At 38.2% G+C, this 19638-nt stretch overlaps 1 protein-coding gene across 1 annotated transcript; it reads left to right on the plus strand.

Moving 5' to 3' along the window:
• Positions 1 to 824: 824 nt before the first annotated feature.
• Positions 825 to 15989, plus strand: LOC122672851 (pescadillo homolog). The gene is made up of 13 exons (XM_043870349.1): positions 825 to 879; positions 1004 to 1089; positions 1276 to 1524; positions 1640 to 1765; positions 2029 to 2113; positions 2197 to 2307; positions 6729 to 6822; positions 7001 to 7293; positions 7770 to 7877; positions 9571 to 9692; positions 12127 to 12346; positions 12674 to 12895; positions 15691 to 15989. Exons 1-13 carry the CDS (start codon positions 856 to 858, stop codon positions 15772 to 15774), a joined length of 1824 nt encoding a protein of 607 aa, XP_043726284.1. The 5' UTR covers positions 825 to 855; the 3' UTR covers positions 15775 to 15989.
• Positions 15990 to 19638: the final 3649 nt, after the last annotated feature.

Genomic DNA, 19638 nt, shown 5'->3' on the forward strand with positions numbered 1-19638 from the left:
TCCTTTCACCATAGTTGAAGGAAAACTCGATGCAACTCGATCCTCGATCCATTTTCTATGTTCGTTTATGATTAAAGGGTTACCTAATACATAGATAAGTCAACTATTAACGACACATAACTGTTGATCAACTACTCTTGATCAGTTATTCGTACTATTTCGACTACATCCAACGTTGGATTATAATCTGAATGATTTAACCCTTCTACATCGGCTAGTTTAAAGTTCGAATACTTGATACACCGGTACTTATATCTTTCAGCCTTGTGAAGGTAAGAAGCACTTGAAACTAGGGTTTTAGTAATCGATATCTATATCAATCAATCCAATACTGATTCGGATCAAACAAATTTACTACATTTTCTTTAAAGGGAAGTAGTTATCTGTCCTGGAGTGTGGCCTACGTTTGCACTCCCATGTGTCTATCTATCTCCCCTTCAAAACAGGGGGGCAAAAATATATTTTCAAATGGAGAGGAGGGAGATAGACTATGCCAGCACTCCCACACAACGAAGTTTCCCTCTTTCTTTATATTATTGGATTTTTAAAAATAAAATTTTTTTACCCTTGGTCCGTTCAAATCCATCGATATAGGGTTGACAAGGAATCAGTATCGGTCCCTACTTATACCGATACAAAGCGACCGATCCAACTAATCCAATACCGATTCCTCGTTGGGTTGAAATTTAACAAAAAAAAAAAAAAAAACAAACTTGAAAACCCTCACCGTACCCTATATAAAGGACAAGTGAATATCGTAAGCCCTTCTTTCCCACTCCCTCTCGAAACGCTACTGCGTTAGTCGGTCTTCCCCGCCACCTCCAATTGATCGTTAATCGAACCAGTCGCTGCAAGATGCCGAAGCATTACAGGCCTCCTGTAAATATTACTCACTTCGACTTCATCGATTAAACTTGAAATCTTCTCAGTATTTCAAGATTCGAACTTCATTGAAGTCGATACTTGTTATTCTAACTAGCTTTTCATTTTCTGCACATTTCAGGGAAAGAAAAAGGAAGGAAATGCTGCTAAATATATCACCAGATCGAAAGCAATCAAGTATCTGCAGATCCCTCTGCCTATTTTTAGGTACTGAGATTGTTAACTTGCCACTCAGTTGAAGCTTGTCTTCTGAAACTTTAGGGTTTAAGGGGTTTAGGGTTTTAAGTCCATTGATTGTTGAAGCTGATAATATCATTCATCTTCTTATTACTAGCTTACTGTGTAGCAATTCAACCCTTCAATTTAAGTTAGTATTTGGTTTTTCCATTGCAGGCGACTATGTATCCTCAAGGGTGTTTTCCCTCGAGAACCGAAGAAGAAGGTGGAAGGAAACCACAAGACATATTATCACATGAAGGATATCATGTTCCTTGCACACGAACCATTACTAGAGAAATTCAGAGAAATTAGGGCTTATGACAAGAAGGTAAAGAAAGCTCAGGCAAAGAAGAACAAGGATCGCGCAGCTCGACTGCTGAGTCGCAAGCCAACTTATTACCTTGATAATCTTATACGGGAAAGGTTTGTGCTTTCTTAATATTTTTCATTCCTAAATTTAATTTTCTGCTACGATTCTGCTGAAATATCTGTATCAACTTTCTCAATATCTACCTGGGATGTCATGCTTGGTGGTTAGATACCCGAAGTTCATTGATGCACTGAGGGACTTGGACGACTGCCTCACGATGGTACACCTGTTTGCAGCATTACCAGCTCTTGAGAGTGAGCGCATTGAAGTGAAGCGTATTCACAACTGTCGAAGGTTTGTCTGGATGATTCTGGGGTTACGATTATTGTGTCTCCCCCCTCCCCCTCCCCCTCCCCCTCCAAGCATTCTAAGTGATTTAAGGGCTGCTCAACTAAGCACGTTAACTTGTGTGTTCTTTGATTTTGGTGCTGTTGTTGCCTACATATCCTTTGTTTTGAATTAAGTCCACATTTGAGCAACTAATTACAGTTTCAGTTGTTTATGTTCTATCTATTTGAATAAAGTATTGATGAGTTATTTGTTCCTTCCTATTTTAGATTGAGTCATGAATGGCAAGCTTACATTTCTCGAACTCACAGCTTACGTAAGACGTTCATATCTGTGAAAGGCATATATTACCAGGTATTTATCAGTATTACAGTGAGGATGCATGGGATGCAGGATTCTCTATTTGTATAACTATTTTCATGCTGTTATTTGTACAGGCTGAAGTTGAGGGGCAGAAGATCACATGGTTAACACCACATGCGTTGCAACAAGTCTGGACTGATGATGTTGACTTTAAAGTGATGTTAACCTTTCTGGAATTTTATGAGGTTGTGCTTCAATGGATTTCATTCTAACGACATTTGTCCAAATAGTTTGATTTCTGTGTGATTCTCAATTATCATTATATACTTGATCATCTATATTTGGGAATGTCAAAGAAGTATCTTGTTTCCATGTGCTTACTTTTCTAAGAAACTTTTAGGCCTTTATTTCTCCATAGGTGATTGTTTTTTAAAGTTTGCATCATTCTTTCGTGTTTAGCTGGATTCCATTATGGTATTTGTTTTTAATTCTAAAAGAAATGTTGGATATAATTCATGTTGGAGTCAGAGAATGTGTTCCCAGGGAATAATATCACTGTTCTAAAATAAAAGGTCAAATTTGCCAATTATGCCCTGATGCATTGTGTGCTCTTTGTGTTTCCATTATTCAATGGATTTCATTCTCTGCTCTGTCTTCCCAGGAAATAATACCACTGTTCTAAAATAAAGGCATAAGTTGGATAAACTGCAACCCTGTAGTGGATTGTAGTGGGAGCAAAAATGACTAAATAGAGGTTCCAAAGAAAGGTACACATTAGGGATTCGAGGCTTGAAATTGTAGACTGAGGAAGCCCAAAAATGCCAGACCAGTAGATAAAAGAAGACTGAAGGATAGATTTTATAAGCTCCAGGCGACCAACATAAGATAATAGTTTACCTTTCCAAAGCTGAAGCTTTTGTGAAGGCAGTCTAAGATAGGGGAGCAATGGTGTGCAGACAGAGTCTCGGAGGGATGAAAGGAAGGCCCAAGTAGCTTACTGGGACGGGCCCAAAGGGAACCAAATCATCTCGGGGAAGCAAAAGTTTAATTATTAACCCCAGCAAGGAACAAGAGGGACTTGGAATGATTGATGTGGAGATCTAAGAGGCTTTGGAAGAGGAGCAGACAAGACAAGATGGACTGGATAGAGGAGTCAGTTGTGGAGAAGATCATGAGCTCATCAGCAAAGGCCAAATGGGAGATTTTAGGGGATTTACTTTTGAACATGGGGGAGTTGAGATGATAGTCCATACTAGATTGCATGCATCTGGACAGGACATCAAGAGCAAGAAAGAAGATGTAAGGGGAGAGGGTGCCAGCCTTGCCGAACACCAGCAGAAGGAGTAGCAGCCTGCAAGATTACCATTGACCAAGACTGAGAAGCCGGGGGAGGGGGGAGATGCAGTGAAAGATCCAATTGATGAAGCTAGGGGAAAACTCATTTTGTGCAAGACAAATGATAAAATCCCAAGACAAGGAGTTAAAAGCTTTATGGATATAAATTTTCATGAGAGCTGAACGAGGGTGGGATTTTCTGTCAAAGCTTTTGACAAGCTTAAAACAGAGGAGTATATTATCTATGATGGATCTACTAGGAATGAAAGCATATTGGTTGTCACTGATAAGGGAATCAACCACCAACTTAAGGCAATTGACAAGGATTTTGGTAATGAATTTGTACTGAAGGTTGCAAAGAGTAATAGGGTGGAAGTTAGAAAGGGAGGAAGCACCTTTGGACTTGGGGCTAAGGCACAAAAAGGTTTGGTTGATCCCTTTAACCTGGCTAGGATTGAAGGAAAAAACTATGAAGGGCTAAAACGAGGTCAGGATTGATAATATCCCACGAGGAAGAGAAAAAGCCCATACTGAACCCATACGGATTGGGAGATCTGTTGGCTTTGTGAGATAGAACTGCAGAGAGGATTTCCTCCTCAGAGGGGAGGGGAGAAGGGAGGGAGGGATGGTTTGGATAGGAAATTCCTCAAGGATGGAAGGGGTGGAGGGTGAGGAGGGGGTTGAAAATGGAGCTGAAAAAATTTACAGACTCTTCCTTTATCCTTGACAAAAGAGAGAAGGGAACCATTACTGGACAAAAGGGAAGAGATGGAGTTACTATTTGTTCTGGCCTTGAGGGATCTGTGGAAGTAAGTAGAGTGGGAGTCCCAAAGCTCTAACCATTTGTTCCTGGATTTTTGGCGGACGAAACTCTCCTCTTGGGCAATGAGGGAGAGGAGATCCGGTGAGACATGATGCTCCTTCGTAGCCAAGGAGGCATTGAGAATGTCAGATTGGAGATGCAACTGAATATCAGTGAGTTTGCCACAACAATCCAAAACAAAGGCTGAGATATTTCCAATTCCAAGCTTTGAGGGCACATTTGACATTGCGGAGCTTTCTAGAGGAGATGGGGGGGGGTAGAATGGGCTTGGACTGGTTGAGACCAAGCATTCGTAACTATGGAAAAGTAGTCAGGGTGGGAAGATCACATGTCAAAGAATTTGAAGGGTTTGGGCCAAAAGAAATATAGTGCTGGATGAGGATGGAGATTGGACTATGATCAGAAATTCCCTGGACATCAAAGGAGGCATGAGAGGAGGACTGAAACTTCTTGTGGTGGCTATTTAAGTATGTTTACGCATGCTTGAATCATTAGATTGGAAAAACCCCAAAAGTGGTAGTTTGGCTTTAGACCTGAGGTTGATGTTTTCCCGTATATAGCCTATGTTATGCATAATTTAGTCCTATAACATACAACATTCATAAAAATAATTGAAATATTTAATAGGAATGAAGAATCATAAAACTGGAAATCAGTAAACAATTTGGACCATTTCAAAGGAAATTTGGACCGTTTCAGACTTTCAATCATTTTGCTGAAATTTTGACCGAAACCTTGTAACCTGTCAAGTCTCTAGTGGTTTCGTTTCGACTAGGATTGAAATTGAGGTAAACTGTTGATATTTGGTGTTTCGATTAAAATTTTGAACTATGGACTAAACACAACATAAAGCTCAAATAGCCCACCAATCTTATAAAATTTAACAGGATATAACTGAGATGCTTCCATTCAAATTGATATCCCAATAGAAAGTAAAATTGGCTGAAAAGAATGGCAGTGGACTTGATATGGGACTGCCTAGGATTTCAAATTTCTTTTGCTAATAAAGTACAAGGGAATTGTGCTGCGACTGCTTTGCATGATATTACTAATAGATAAAGGAAACTCGGGCAGATAGACTGAGGAATCAGCAAAGAAGAAACAGTAGATTAGTAATATTAGGAAAACTAGGGTTTAGAGGGATGTAGAATGCCCTGTTTTGTCAAAGCATTAGCCATCTCATTTTACACTCATGGGTAATGCAGATCGGACAGATGGATCTGCTGGTGGTTTCTTCAGATTGATGGAAGAGAAGAACTCGATCAACTAGGGAAGAAGGGGAGATATGGGGCTGCTCCAGGACTGTGAACAGTACCCGTGAAGAGATTTTAGAAGATCATGAGAGTGAGTGAGAGAGAGTCAAAACAGGAATAAAGATCGACCCAATCTCCCAATCGCAAGTTGTAAGGGATGACTGACCTAAACAAGACTATTTTATAGTAACCTAATCCAGCCCCACAAGTACATTATGATAATAAGGAAATAAAATTCAAACAGAATCTGACCTGAACAGTAACAGGTAAACAATATGCATACCAGGTCTAGACTTGGGAACTTGTTCAAAATTGAAGCAGACAAAACCAACCCAACTCATAGGAACAGGTTTTCTCTCTCCTTTCTAGAAGAATACTGCATTACTATTACATCAATAAAGTTTTCGATTGGGAAGCAAGGCTTTGAACAAATGTTACAATTCTAATGCAATGGGAATAATGTTTAGGCTCCTTTGGAAACTCTACAATCCATCCGTTAACATTTTCTGAATCTTCCTCTTGTATCATCACTTGTTTCTATCCTTTGCTGATAGAAAGTACCAAAGCCACCTTATGGGAGAGCAATTCAGCTCTGGTAAAGTCACCTTCTCCTTCTGGTCTTTGGTAAGCTCCAACAACCCTACTGCGGTCTGCGGTAGTTGATAGTGATAGTAGCCAAACTGGGAAGTGCGATGGGAATCTAGGGCTGCATCATTGAAATGATTGAATTGTCAACTCCTCAATGCCTTACAAGCATCCCCAATGCTAAAAAATATGGATTTATCCTATAGAACAAGTATCTGGAAATGAAAAATAAATTATCAGGTCTATACTAACTGGCCCACTTTCTTTTGTCCCTTGCTTGATTAGGGAAGAATTTTAACTAGATTTGCATATATGATTTCTTCAAGAAACTAGGAAGTGTAGTTTTACGGCACAAATAAAAAAAAAAGGAATTAGACTTGGTATGACTGAGCAGAAATCGTATATTAATTTTCTATGGGGTCTCAGTCACTGGCTATATCTTATGAGAATGAAAAGGTTTTTGATTTTGATTAACCCCAAAGGGGGTAGCTCAGTTGGTAAGGACCAACACCTCAAAATTGAGAGGTAATGAGTTCAACTCTCTTTGGGTCCTACCTATCAAAAAAAAAAAAAGGTATTTGATTGCTGGGAACTCTGCCTTATATACTTATCTACCTTTATGCTGATGGATTATACATATAAGATATGTGTAACATTCCTTATTTTGCAGACTCTCCTTGCCTTTGTCAATTTCAAACTTTATCATTCCATAAATGTGAAGTATCCACCCATTCTTGATCCTCGGTTGGAGGCTTTAGCGGCAGGTATGGTTTACCTGGTTCAAATTTATTTTCTTTTCTGACTTCTTATCTATTGCAATATCATCCTATTGTAATTCTTTATTTGGCTGTGCTTGTTTCCTGTAGCCATCTCTTTGTGAAGCTATCCATGTGCTATCTCTGTTAAAGTTTTTTGCTTGTTTGTTCTCCTGCCATCTTGCAGATCTTTATGCACTATCCAGATATTTTGCTGGTAATTCTAGATTGACTATGGGTGACTCTCAAGCTGTGAATTCATCTCGATCAGAGCAGGTTGAGGATGTAAAAAAGGATTCACAAAATGATGAGTCTGAGTTAAGACTTGCTCAACTTCAACATCAACTTCCTGCTAATGAACCGGGCACATTGATGCATCTTGTAAATGATGCTGACGGTGATGACGATGAAGATGATGATGCAGAAAGAAGAGAATGCAAGTCCCTTTTTAAAAATTTGAAGTTCTTTTTAAGTCGTGAGGTGAGTTCAGCTGTGTATCCTGGCCTCCTGGGAAGAGTATCATCATTTTTCTTTAATTGGTCCGGACCCTAAAAACTAGATCTTTTTTTTTGGGGGGGGGGGAAGTTATTTCTTGTTTTCAAGTCATGTTTTATCTTTTATCCCCCTCATCCAGAAAGAAAGAGAAACTTTCCACTATTCTTGCCATGAAAAGCTGTGTTGACCACTTCTTTCAGTTGCCCAAATAAAAAATACAGATTGTCGTTGCATCATAGGGAAATTTTTTCATTGTACGTATATAGTCTGTGCGCACGTGCACGTGTGTTCTTGTTTGATTGATTAACTTTCCGAAAGAGTTTAGTTTCTCATCAATTCAATTAACATTTTTTTTGCTTGGAATACATTGCTCCTGATTTCTTCTTATGCTTGGTGCATGCTGCTGATACTTTATTACTTTTTTTTTTTTTTTTGTGATCAATTCTGTTATTTGTTTTTAGGTCCCAAGAGAGTCATTTTTATTTATCATTCCAGCTTTTGGAGGTCTGGTTTCCTGGGAGGGAGATGGCTCTCCATTTAAAGAATCTGACGAGGGCATTACTCATCAGGTTCATTCCCATCGCTAGAACTTGCATAACATATTTTCTCATATTTATTTTTTGGATATATATTTTCTTCCAGCTCCTCAGCAGATTTGTTTGCCAATGGTGGGGTGGGTTTATGAATAGAGAGGTTTTGTATATCGGGCCATATCCAATTGTATGAAGTGAGGCCAATTATGTCTCCATGCATGGCCTTTGTGCATGTGTATACCTCTGTATATCCTGTTTCAACACTTTGGTTAATGGCCTAATAATTTTTGTTATTCCATGAAAGTAAAATAATGTATTCTAAGTTCCTTGTGGTTTAACTAATGCTGCTACAAAAGAGATAATGTTGTAGAATGGATGAGAGAATTGAACTAACTAATGCTGCTACAGAAGAGAGTGTTGTAGAATGGATGTGAGGAGTTGGATTTTGTGTTTAGTTGTCTGATTGTCTGCAGCAAAGGAAAAAGAGGTGACAAAAAGGGAGAGTAAGTGATGGTTTGGTAAGGTCTAGTTTTTGGGTATACACAAGAGTTGATGTGGAGGATGTGTGGGTTTATTAATATAGTACCTATTTTTAAATATTCAGGTAATGAGTATGTGTGGATTTAATAATATGGCCCCTATGTTTAAATATCCAGGTAATATTTGGACTTAAAAATACTTATATGTGGCCGTGTTACTGAAATAGTTACTGTCATCTGTGTCAGTTCACGCATAGTAGAGCCTGAGTTTAGAAACTGTTGTACTGGTTAGTCGCAGTTTTACCCACTGTAACCTGGTCTTGACCAGTCTGAAGCTAAGTTTAAGGGCCATATTTAGTGCTAGCCTGATTTTGCAGGGTTCAGGGAGTGGATTGGAGACAACCCTAATATTTGACATTTTTGCTCCAACTGGCCGCTAAGACTAACTCATGTCTTCATGCTGATAACCCAAGCTTTTGACCATCACACAAAACGATGACCTTTGGTCAAAATCTAGTTTAAAGATAAAAATAGAAGTAGATCTAAAGGGCCAAAAGCCAGTTGGTCTGCATGGCTGAAGAAAAACCGTAAAAACCAGCGTGTTAGATGTGGTTTTGATCCCCATCCAAATTTTGGGGGCCTTTTGCAGTTTGGATAGAGTTGGCACCCAGTTTGATTGCATGTACTCCATCTGGTTTTCAAAAATATTGGTAGAACTGAATGTCATGGTTGAAAAGGAATACTGCTTTGTCTGTTGTATTGAGATATCTACCTTATGTTTTCAGTTTCCGTCCTATTGAAGCATCTTGTACATGTACAGATTATGCATCTGCAAGCACATGAACTCCTGGATGCCTGTCAGTCCATGATGTACTGATGTAAGGAGGAGATAGCATTAAGTTCCTACTGGTTGAGGGTGTGAAGAGGGCAAGTGATATGAAAATGTAAAAACCTAATAAATAAAATTTATATATTTATCCTAGGGTTCTTCATATGGAAAAAATGTCAGTCGCGCCTTCTTTTTCTTTTGCCTGGGGGAGATTTCTGTCAGTTTGTTATAAGTAAGCTTGCCTGATAAGAGAGAAATGTTATAAAGTGGGATAATTCATAATTTGCATTTAAGAGTAGACCTTTTCTTCTGGAGCCTTTGATTACCTGTCAGGATCCAGCAAAGATTAACGTTGATACAATTTTGGAAGCAGTTTTTTTTTTGGGGCGAGTCTGAATTATGGATATTGCCATTGGTGCAGATTGTTGATAGGCCAACCCAGGGTCATATTTTTCTTTCCAGAGAATATGTTCAGCCGCAATGGGTTTATGATTGTGTAAATGCGCGGATCATTTTACCGACAGATGATTATTTGGTGGGAAGGTATGTATTATGCAATTTTTATTGTTCCATCATAAGAGTGCTTGTGAAGGGAGGGTGTCAGCATATGTAATGCAAATAAACTGGTGGAGGAAATTTTTGTGAACTGCAACAACAACAAGAACAACATAGCCTTATTCCAACTAAATGGGGTCGGTCATAAGCCACTTTATTTGAGTGCCATGCAGTTCACAAAACTTTGTCTTCTAATGGACTAGTCATCAGGGATGGTAATTGGGGTTAAAGACTTTGAACTTTTAAAGCTGTAAGAACCAGGTATTTGGTTCTGGGTTCTATTACGTGCAGACATAATTCTTTTCTGCTTCTTTTATGAATGTTGAATTCTTTTGGTACTTCATCTGTTCTTTAATCTTTTATTTCACTGAAAAAGATAGATGCCACTAGCTTTAGTGAACTTCATTTCCTCCATAAGATCACACTCTGTTGCTATGTCAGACATGGAGATGTAGGTTGGTCCATATGATAAGAGGACTGCACACTGATCTTACTGGTGAAATCCCAGCCTCGTATATGTATATCATTGTTCTCCAATCAGCTCTATTCGAGGTCATACTTGATAGAAGGCCTAAGCTATGCATGTCTTTCATCACCGCTTCTCCTAAGGTCATTTTAGTTCTGCCCCTGGCTCTTAGTTCCGGCAGTTGAAGACGATCATGCCTTTTTAATGAAAAACTGGCTGGCTCTGGCTACCTTGCGGAGCAAACAAAAGAACCCCAAATCACACTGCCTGTATGCATGAACAAACTTTGCACAACCAGCTTACGTAGAAAAGATTCCATATTCTATGCCAATAGACTCGTGACATCCATATACTGAGGCCCATTCTCTATACTATCAATAGGATCAATTATAACAAGTTACACACTCATATTCCGGAAATACAGAAACAGGAATTCTGCGATCGAACTACCAGAATGGCTTAAAAATCCGAGTCCTAAGTGATTCTTTCTATTTTTTTTGGATTGAAAGGCTAAGACTTCATGGTTCTTTACTCCTCCAAATACAGATACACCGCCATGCGCTTTGGCAATGTTGTTGATCAATTCCATGATGAGTACGGTTTTACCCACCCTAGCTCCCCCGAATAGTCCGATTTTTCCTCCACGGTGATAGGGAGCTAAAAGATCCACTACCTTAATTCCTGTTTCAAAAATAGATAATTTGGTATCTAACTGTATAATGGCAGGCACAGATCTATGAATAGGAGATGTTGTGCGGGTATCTACAGGAACTAAATTATCAACAGGTTCTCCATGAACATTGAAAATTCGTCCGAGAGTCGCTCCACCGACTGGAACACTTAGAGGAGCTCCCATGTCACTCTTGATGGTCAAGCTGATCTACGAGCACTCTCTCCCAGTGGTCGAGCTGATCGTAGAGCACCGTTGCCTTTGACTCTATTAGGGGCCCAGTAGTTTGATTGCAGCACGTTAGCGCAACGGTGCTCTACGATCAGCTTTACTTCGCCCAGGTGCTTGTTTTGGTTGCTTGGTCGCGCTATCTGAATCAAATCACTCCTCCGTACTGGAGCATCCAAAGGCCTCCGTTGAACATGTCCATGCCATCTCAAACGACTTTCTTGTAGCTTATCATGTATTGGAGTTACTCCCAAATGAGTTCTAATACGATCATTCCTTACTTTATCTTTCTTCGTTTTGCCACTCATCCATCTCAACATCCTCATCTCCGCTACATTGATTTTATCTATATGAGGCTTCTTAACTGCCCAACATTCCACATCATACATCATAGTCGGCCATATGACTGTCTTATAAAATTTTCCTTTAGGTTTTAAAGGGATAAGATGATCACACAATACTCCGGACGCACCTCTCCACTTCATCCATCTTATTTTAATTATTTGTGAAACATCATCCTCTATATCACCTTCTTTATTTATGATTGAGCCAAGGTACCTAAAATAATCATTTTGCGGAATCTCCCTCTCATCAATTTTAACCCTCTAATTATCTGTTCTAACCAAAGTTACACACCATATACTCCGTCTTCGTTCGACTTATCTTAAAACCATTTGATTCCAGGGTTGATCTTCATAACTCTAACTTCTTGTTAATTTCTGCTTTAAAGTTTCATTGAAATTTTGTGAGTTCTATTACTCCAGACTCAACTTTTAAACTTGACAAGTGATATCACATGAACCCATGTTTGCCACAATTTGGTGACTGGAATGAAATACACCAACACTTGTGATGCTTTACATAAGCCTTTCAAAACTTAAGAAGGTAAGCGTTTTTTTTTTTCTTCCTCCGAGGGGTGGGGGGGAAGAGGAAATGAAGTCAATCCCTTGTGGATCTTGAAGGCAGATATTTTGTTTTGGTAATAACTAATAAGAGGTACAGATTTTGTAACATCAAGTTTTGAATAGTGTTATCTAATAGCTTTTGTTATTTAACAGGGTTCCTCCACCACACTTGTCTCCATTTGTTGAAAATGAAGCACAAGGCTATGTTCCTGAGTATGCAGAGAAAATTAAGCGTCTGCAAGCTGCAGCTAGAAAGGAACTCTTGCCAATGCCTGGTGTAGATAGATATGATGTGGATGGTGCTCAGAATTTACTTGTAGAAGGTATATTAAGTCGCACAGAAGCTAATGAAGCAGCCAAGAATAAGCAGAAGGTATGTTCTTTTTTAGGAATGCTCAGGTTTTTGGTTTTTGGGGTTGAGACAAAAGGCAGCAAGTAAAGGGCATTTCCTTTTCAGGAATTTGTTTTTGGGGTGGGAAGGGGAGGGTTGTTTCTATATTTCCAATTTTCTTTCCCGGATGAACAATATACAAATCTGTCTCAAGGGGAAAAGGTCTGATGTTTGCAGTTCTTTTTGGATAAATGATTGCTTGTTTGAGTGTTGGATTATTTGAATTTTCGAACCGAAATTGAGTTAATTGCAATTCTTTATGGTTGTGCATGATGGATTCAAGTTCTCAGGCTTTGGTGGTATTTGCAGATGGCCATACTTGAGAAACAGTACCATGATGAATTGGAACTGGAACGACAAGGTGTACAATATACTGCATCTGTTTCTAATAAGAAAATGCAGGGTGGACTTGAGAAAACAGAGGCTGAGGAAGAGTCTGTACAAGATCCAGGAGAAGTTGCCAAAGATGCTGATAACATGTCCATGGTTGTGATGTCACGTAAAAAGAGGAGACTGTACGAAGCAATGCAGGTAAGTTGCTATTTCTTTATTGATTTTACGAATTCGAAACTTCTATTTTCTATAACATGTCTGCATGTACTAGTATAAACAGGCCTCCTATTGTTTCCTAAGATTAGGGTTTCCTTTATTTCTCTGATGCAATTCTTTTTTCACACGTGACTTAAAGTTTTTTGGGTTTGTTTTTAGGGCAAGTATATTTTATTGTTCTTGTTATAATATTGACACATTTTCCTTTTTATTTTTTTTTTTTATAAATTTGTTTGTTTGTTTCTTTCTGTTTTTTCATAATCATCTTCCCTTGACTAATTTCTTTGGAACCCAAAGTGATGCAGAACCCGGGTCAAAATACCCTATTTGGTTCGCTTATGGGTCCACCCAATCAATTAAAAAAAATCCAAGCTCAGGGAAAAATGGCGATTCAGTAAATAATCTGAAGTTATCAATAAGAGCAACAAGTGAAAGGAATAAGTCGTATGATAGAGGAAAGGGTATACTTGGAAGTAAGGATAAAATAAGGACATGAGGGATTAAAAAACTAAGGGGATGGTACTATTGGAAAGAGGGAATAAAAAAAAAGCAACAAAGGAATCGTAGAGAATGATGTTGTCTTCTTCCTTACGACTCAACAGAACCAGCAAAGGCAAAAACCAGTTCGTGCTTCAAGAGAGGGATGATTCAACTGAAACTTTGGGCAAAGATTTGCGACCCATATCTCTCTTGAATGCAAGCAACTAACACAATGATCAGCAACTAAAGTTCAACAAAAAAATTCCAGACTTCAGATCTGGCGGTGGTTTTGGAACAACCTTGTTTGCAGGTTTCGATTCATACAGATAATATAATGTTTGGCTACCAAAAATAAACTGCAAAATCATTCCAGGGATAAATTTCAGGGAATCAAAGTTCAGGTGGGAGAAGACAACACAGGATGGGGTTCAACCGAACAATATGGGGCTGATTCTACCGCCAGAAATAGAGTAACGATATAGCTATTTAAAGAACAGAAAAAGTGAAAGAGGAGAGAAGAATAATAGTTCAATTGATATTGGGACTTCAATAGACATGGACTATTCACCATGTGACAGGCTTGCTAGGTTATTGCTCGCACTGGAGGGGCTTAAGTGGGTTTTTGCTTGTTAGCTTTGCATTAACAAATATCAGAAATTATGAAAGCCATTCCCCATGCCCAATGGAGATGGATAGCTTATTGATTATGTTTCTTTACAATAAGGATCCAGTAGGTTCTCCACTTTGTTTGAGGCTTGGAGCCTCTCCAAGACAGTATAGTTGCTTTTGTCTAGTGTCTGTCTCAGACTCTGGCAAATGTTATATTTCAAAACTTGCATTTTGACTGTTTCAATGAAAAGATAGTTAACACTAAAGGTCTCTTTCTAATGATACATACTATATAGTGCTTATTTCTTTATCTGTCTACACTATACTTCGGCTACTATCTTTACTTGTGTACCTTAGCTAGCTCACAAAGACTGGAAATTGAAGTTGAGCTTCCTCTTGTACGTTATATTTAAATAATTTATTGTGTAGATTTTTGTTTGGGGTGAGTGTGGACTCCATTTGGTTCAACTATTCTTTTGGTCCTATCCCTATATACTTGCATTCTGTGGCCTGGACACTTCATGTGTGCAGGAACACTCATTTCGACATGACACGACATGGTTATGGGTATGTGTTCAAGATGAACCCGGCTGTCAGAGACACAAACATGGCTGTAAAGAACAAGAAGGGTTAACCCAGTGTTTAGAGTAGTGTTTTTGAGTTCAGGATGGAGGTAGACTGCAATCCATTTTTCACTGTCCTGGATGCCTATTTTTGCTGTCCCAGACATCAGGGAATGTCCAAATAGATGGGGGACGACCAGGATGACTGTCAGCCTTCTCAAACGCATCCCAGACGGCATCCCCAGATGTCCCATTAAAACACTGGTTTAATCCAACTTTTTTGAGATGGTGACAACCCCTTTTTTGATACATTTTTAGTTTATTCCTTGTACTTGTACGGTCTGTAGGTCTGTATCATTCAAAACATACTTGTAGCCAATTCCAGTATTGGGGGTTGCTACACCTTACCATGCAACACTAGGATAGTGGAACTGAGGTTCTGATGTAAAGGCAATGAAGAAAGTATTTTTATAATTTTCGTTGTATGTGGGAACATTAGAATTTAGAAGTTTGACAGGAGTGTTGCAGTCTGTTTTGTGTTTTTCTTTTCCCCTTTTTCTGCATGAGGTGCTCCCATATTGGTATTCTGTTTGGCAGAGATGTCAGATGGAAGATACTGAATTTCTAAACATTTCTGCATTTAGATTGATGTCCATCAAAATGAATCATATGGATTACAAAAAAGTCTTGTTTATAGCTTTATGGTGAACATGCACTGGGATGATTTTTTACCAAATCTAGTCTTCCTGGACCTGGGGGAATCATGAGGAGATGATGATGGGACATCCATATATTAAAAATATTAGAAAGATGGGAAATCCATATATTAGAAATTTTAGAAAGAGTTGTCTTGTGAAGAACTGCCAACTTAATTTCGCTTTTATTATTTGATACATTGATTGGAAGATCAAATACATCATTATTTGTTTACACTTTTGTGCTTGCTTTCCAAAGCACACTGAAATCTTTGATCCTTCATTTTTTCCCCTTGTTAACTTTTATTCATGCACTGGCTTAATGGAGTTACTATTATGCATCGTTTACTGATCTTGGTAATATTTTTTTTGTTATCAAAGCTGTCTAGAGGTTCTCTGATGCCAACTAATGAGCTCAATTATATTCCAGATAAGCAATGAACGGAAGAAGGCGAATATTGATCTTCTCAAAAAGAGGAAAGCTCAAGCTTCAAAGGCAACCACAACCGTGTGAATGGTGTTGCTTCTCACCATTTTTGCCATTGGCTCCCAATCAATTTTAGCATCTGTTTTTTTTTTAATTTTTTTTATAGCTGTGTTACTTTTATCTTAAATATTTTGTATGAGTTCTTATCATTTGGATTTGCGAACACCAATCAGCGTTTTGTCCTGATAAAATTTTGTGAAATTTCTTGTATGGGTGCTCCAATATATGGTTATACATATTGATGCACGAGCCTTATCATGTTAATTTTTTTAACTGTTTTCATCTTGGTATTATTGCTGTTACTAGGTAGAATATGTTTTATGCAGGCCCATCAAGTCGAACTGGCCGATCATTCCATTGGTAGGTCAATTTCACTTTGGATTGGCCATATGACAAGTTGTCAGCTCATCTCTTGCTCCTATTGGTTATGGTTTGATACGACTTGATAGGAGTAAGTTCAGGTTTGGTATTTTATTTTTTTTGGGGCGGCGGCTTGTTGGGGCGGGGATTTGTTAGGTTCTGGTGAATAGTTGTCGTGGCATCTAGATGATCCAAACATTGGAGGGGCCCTGACGGCTGACGCAGGTGACTCGGACAAGGCATCTAAGGTTACCAATACTTCTGGACGTCTAGACGATCCAAGCATTGGAGCGGCCTTGACAGCTGACGCAGGTGACTCCGACAAGGCATCCAAGGTTACCAATACACCTGGACGTCTAGGTGTTGCCTTGACAACTATGGTCGGGTGCAGTTGGTTGCCCCTCTTCCTATTTGGCTCAACAGTGTTTGCCTAAGTTTGGGTCTTTAAGTACATGTACTTCACATTTTTTTTCTTTCTAATAATGGAAAATATACTCCCCATTGTGTTTCAGCTCACATCTGTTTCGAAAAGGAGCTGTAAGCCTGTAACTCCACATTCAGCTTTGGGGTGTCAAGTAGTTAGCTCCAAATTTCAGATTTGTGGTCCAGAAAGTTTGATTGGAGTTTTTTGATGAACTCCTACGATGGCCTATTCAAACCCCATTCTGGAGCCTCGACACTTTGGTTGTGTGTGCTATGCATTCTCAGAATATTCCAGATCAAAATCGCATTCTGAAATCTTTTTGTTTTTTGTTTTTTATTTTTCTATTTTCTCACTTTAGGAGTTTATCTAGATCTAGAATCTATATTTCGGGAATGCATACCAAAGTTTTCCTTCACTTCTAGTGAAAATAGTGAATCTCTTTATGATGGAGAGCTGGCCCTTTGATTAGCATCGGGAAGGGTATTTTTGACCATGCTCAACAAGGGTTAGGGGTTAATAATGATACTAAAGTCACATCTCTAGTGGTGAAGGAAATCATACTTCTCCGAGGATGGAGGAAACCTTCTTTGTAAGGTTTCATATCACAAGTAGTGATATAATGCAATACACTTGGCTTGGCTATTACACATGAGATTTGTGATATTTCAGGTTACTTTTGATCATGCAGCAGTTGCATCTGTTCCTAACGTCTCTCTCCCCAAAATTTCTCCCTTCCTCTACTCTTACCCACGCTCTATTAGTCTACCTACTTTAACGTTATAATATTCCACCCTTCCCAAAAGATTAGAGTGGTAATATGGCAATCTTGATTTATGGGTATCTAGAAATATTGTTAGATTGTCACTCTTCTTTTAGGAACTTCATAAGAGGCCGAGGCTCAAGGGGTGTTACTTGGGTTGCAGCAAGCAAAACCATCTCTAAGCACAACTATAAATAGCTGGACTGATTGCAGTGATATCATCAACTGGCTCACTAACACAACAAAGGAATGACCATGGGAATTATTCTCGGTTTCGTGGGATATTAAGGTCTTTTTGAAGCAGACATCTACTTTTTGTATTTCTAAAAAAAGATAGATCTGATGTGTTTTTTGGCTCATAATTTAGCTATTAAAGCCCGTTGTACCAAGACAAATGATTGTATTTATGATCTTAACATAATCCAAGTAAAGTAGTTCTGATAAAAAAAAGAAGAAGAAAAGATCTAGATTGACGCATACACCTTCACATATAGTGGTATATTTCCTGATATTTTCAACTCTCTTTTAAAAAATGAAACATTTTTTCATTAATTTTTTTAACATTAATTTTTATTTTTCTAATTCTATTTTTTTTGTTGAAACTTAACATGTGAGTTGGAGACCTTGGAGTCTAGTGTCCATCCAAGTTGATATTTGTGCCAGTCGAGAAACTTTAGACCTACTGATCTAGAAAAACTTTTGTCATTTCTTTAACAAGGAATATCCAAAATTGATCCACATGTCCACTTTCAGATTAGTCCTCGCTGTATGATCTGTATTTTTAAGACTTATTATCCTAATGGTTACAATGAAGAATTTTTTTAACAAACTTCTGTGTTTAATATCTATCTATTTATTAATTGTTGATTTATATGTCTTTTTTTGCATGTTGTCTTGGCGTTGTCTAACATTGAACTAAGAAAATTTGAACTACTCAATATGTAATATTAAAAAAATGTAATCCGAAGTCCAAACCTTACTTTAAATATGAACTACTCCAATTTGAATTCTAGAATTATTAGAAAAATAAATAAATAAAAAATATTCTCTAACATTATGCGACTTTAAGTCGATGAAATTTTCTCTTTTGAGTCATTTATGATACCGAGTTGATCCTTGTATCATAGGAACATGGTTTGAGGTATCGGATTAAATCGGTCGATTTTGGCCGGATCGGATCGATATCAGCCAAGACCGATTCGATCCAGCTGTACGGACAAGGGTAAAAAAGTAAAAAAATAGTTTTTTTATTTTATTTTTTTTATAAGAAAATAGGGATAAAACTGTCATATTTGCCCGAGTTTAGGCGATCCCGATCCGTATCAACCGATCCGATCCAATCCAGCCTATACCAAGATCACGAACCATGCATAGGAAGAATACATTTCTATCCATTAGTGGGACCCACTAGATCAGCTCTCCACCCGCTGGAGAAAATACATGCTCAATTAGGATTTATCTATCTTACCAAAAAAAATAAAGCTTTATCTATTAAGACCATCAAAGAGAGATTTAGCGAATAAGATTAAATATATATATTTTTTTTCTGGGAAAAAGGCAGGCATGCGATTGGGGTGTATGTGCCCCCTCGTACACTCTTTCTCTTCTCTCTTGTCATGACGTGACTCACTTATATGCGAATGGCTACTTGCTGAAACTCCTCTCCCCTAATTTAATGATGTGACGCTTCTATATTCGAATAGACATCTATAAATCTACAATAGTCACCATAAAAATTCTTTTCCCCTCATTTAATAATATAACTCTTCTATATTCGAATAGACAACCTGCAAATCCACAATAGTAACCCATAGAAACTCCTCTCCCCTATAAGCATGTATTATGCCAATATAATAGGGGGAATGTATCGATCTCTTTGCTCTATATTTTTGGTAATAATCATTGTCATTGCCTTTCCCAAAGTGGGATTCATATTGACATTTCTCTCCTATTTTGATCATATGGGTCCCATGTGAGTCCATATGGATAATACAATTTTTCAATCCCTTTTTTTTTTGAGGTGCAATTCAAGGGCCGACCGGCCATCAACTCCATCAGTGGAGAGGACCCACAAGGGGTTAAATATGGTACCCATAGGTTCTAGTTTTTGGAAAGCAAATAAATGTGGACTAGGTGTCGCTAAGGAGATTTGAACCACCGATCATGCTCCTGACACAGATCTCCCAAGAGAGTAACGAACCACCTGGGCAAGCTCTGGATCGACTACCATTATAATTAGTTTCAACTTTTAATGCGAGGCATTAAAAAGGTTAAAGATTTTACATTTTTTAGTTAAAAAAACAAGACCTTATACTTATTGATACTTTATAACGGCAAAAGATTTTGT

Source organism: Telopea speciosissima, chromosome 8 (genome assembly GCF_018873765.1).
Source record: "Telopea speciosissima isolate NSW1024214 ecotype Mountain lineage chromosome 8, Tspe_v1, whole genome shotgun sequence".
Lineage (NCBI taxonomy): Eukaryota > Viridiplantae > Streptophyta > Magnoliopsida > Proteales > Proteaceae > Telopea > Telopea speciosissima.

Excerpts from the sequence above, each read along its gene's own strand:
- LOC122672851 (XM_043870349.1), top strand. The coding sequence starts at position 856 with ATGCCGAAGCATTACAGGCCTCCT. Across the intron at positions 1,766-2,028 it reads CGTATTCACAACTGTCGAAG|ATTGAGTCATGAATGGCAAG; the intron begins GTTTGTCTGGAT and ends TTCCTATTTTAG. Across the intron at positions 12,347-12,673 it reads CAGCCAAGAATAAGCAGAAG|ATGGCCATACTTGAGAAACA; the intron begins GTATGTTCTTTT and ends TGGTATTTGCAG.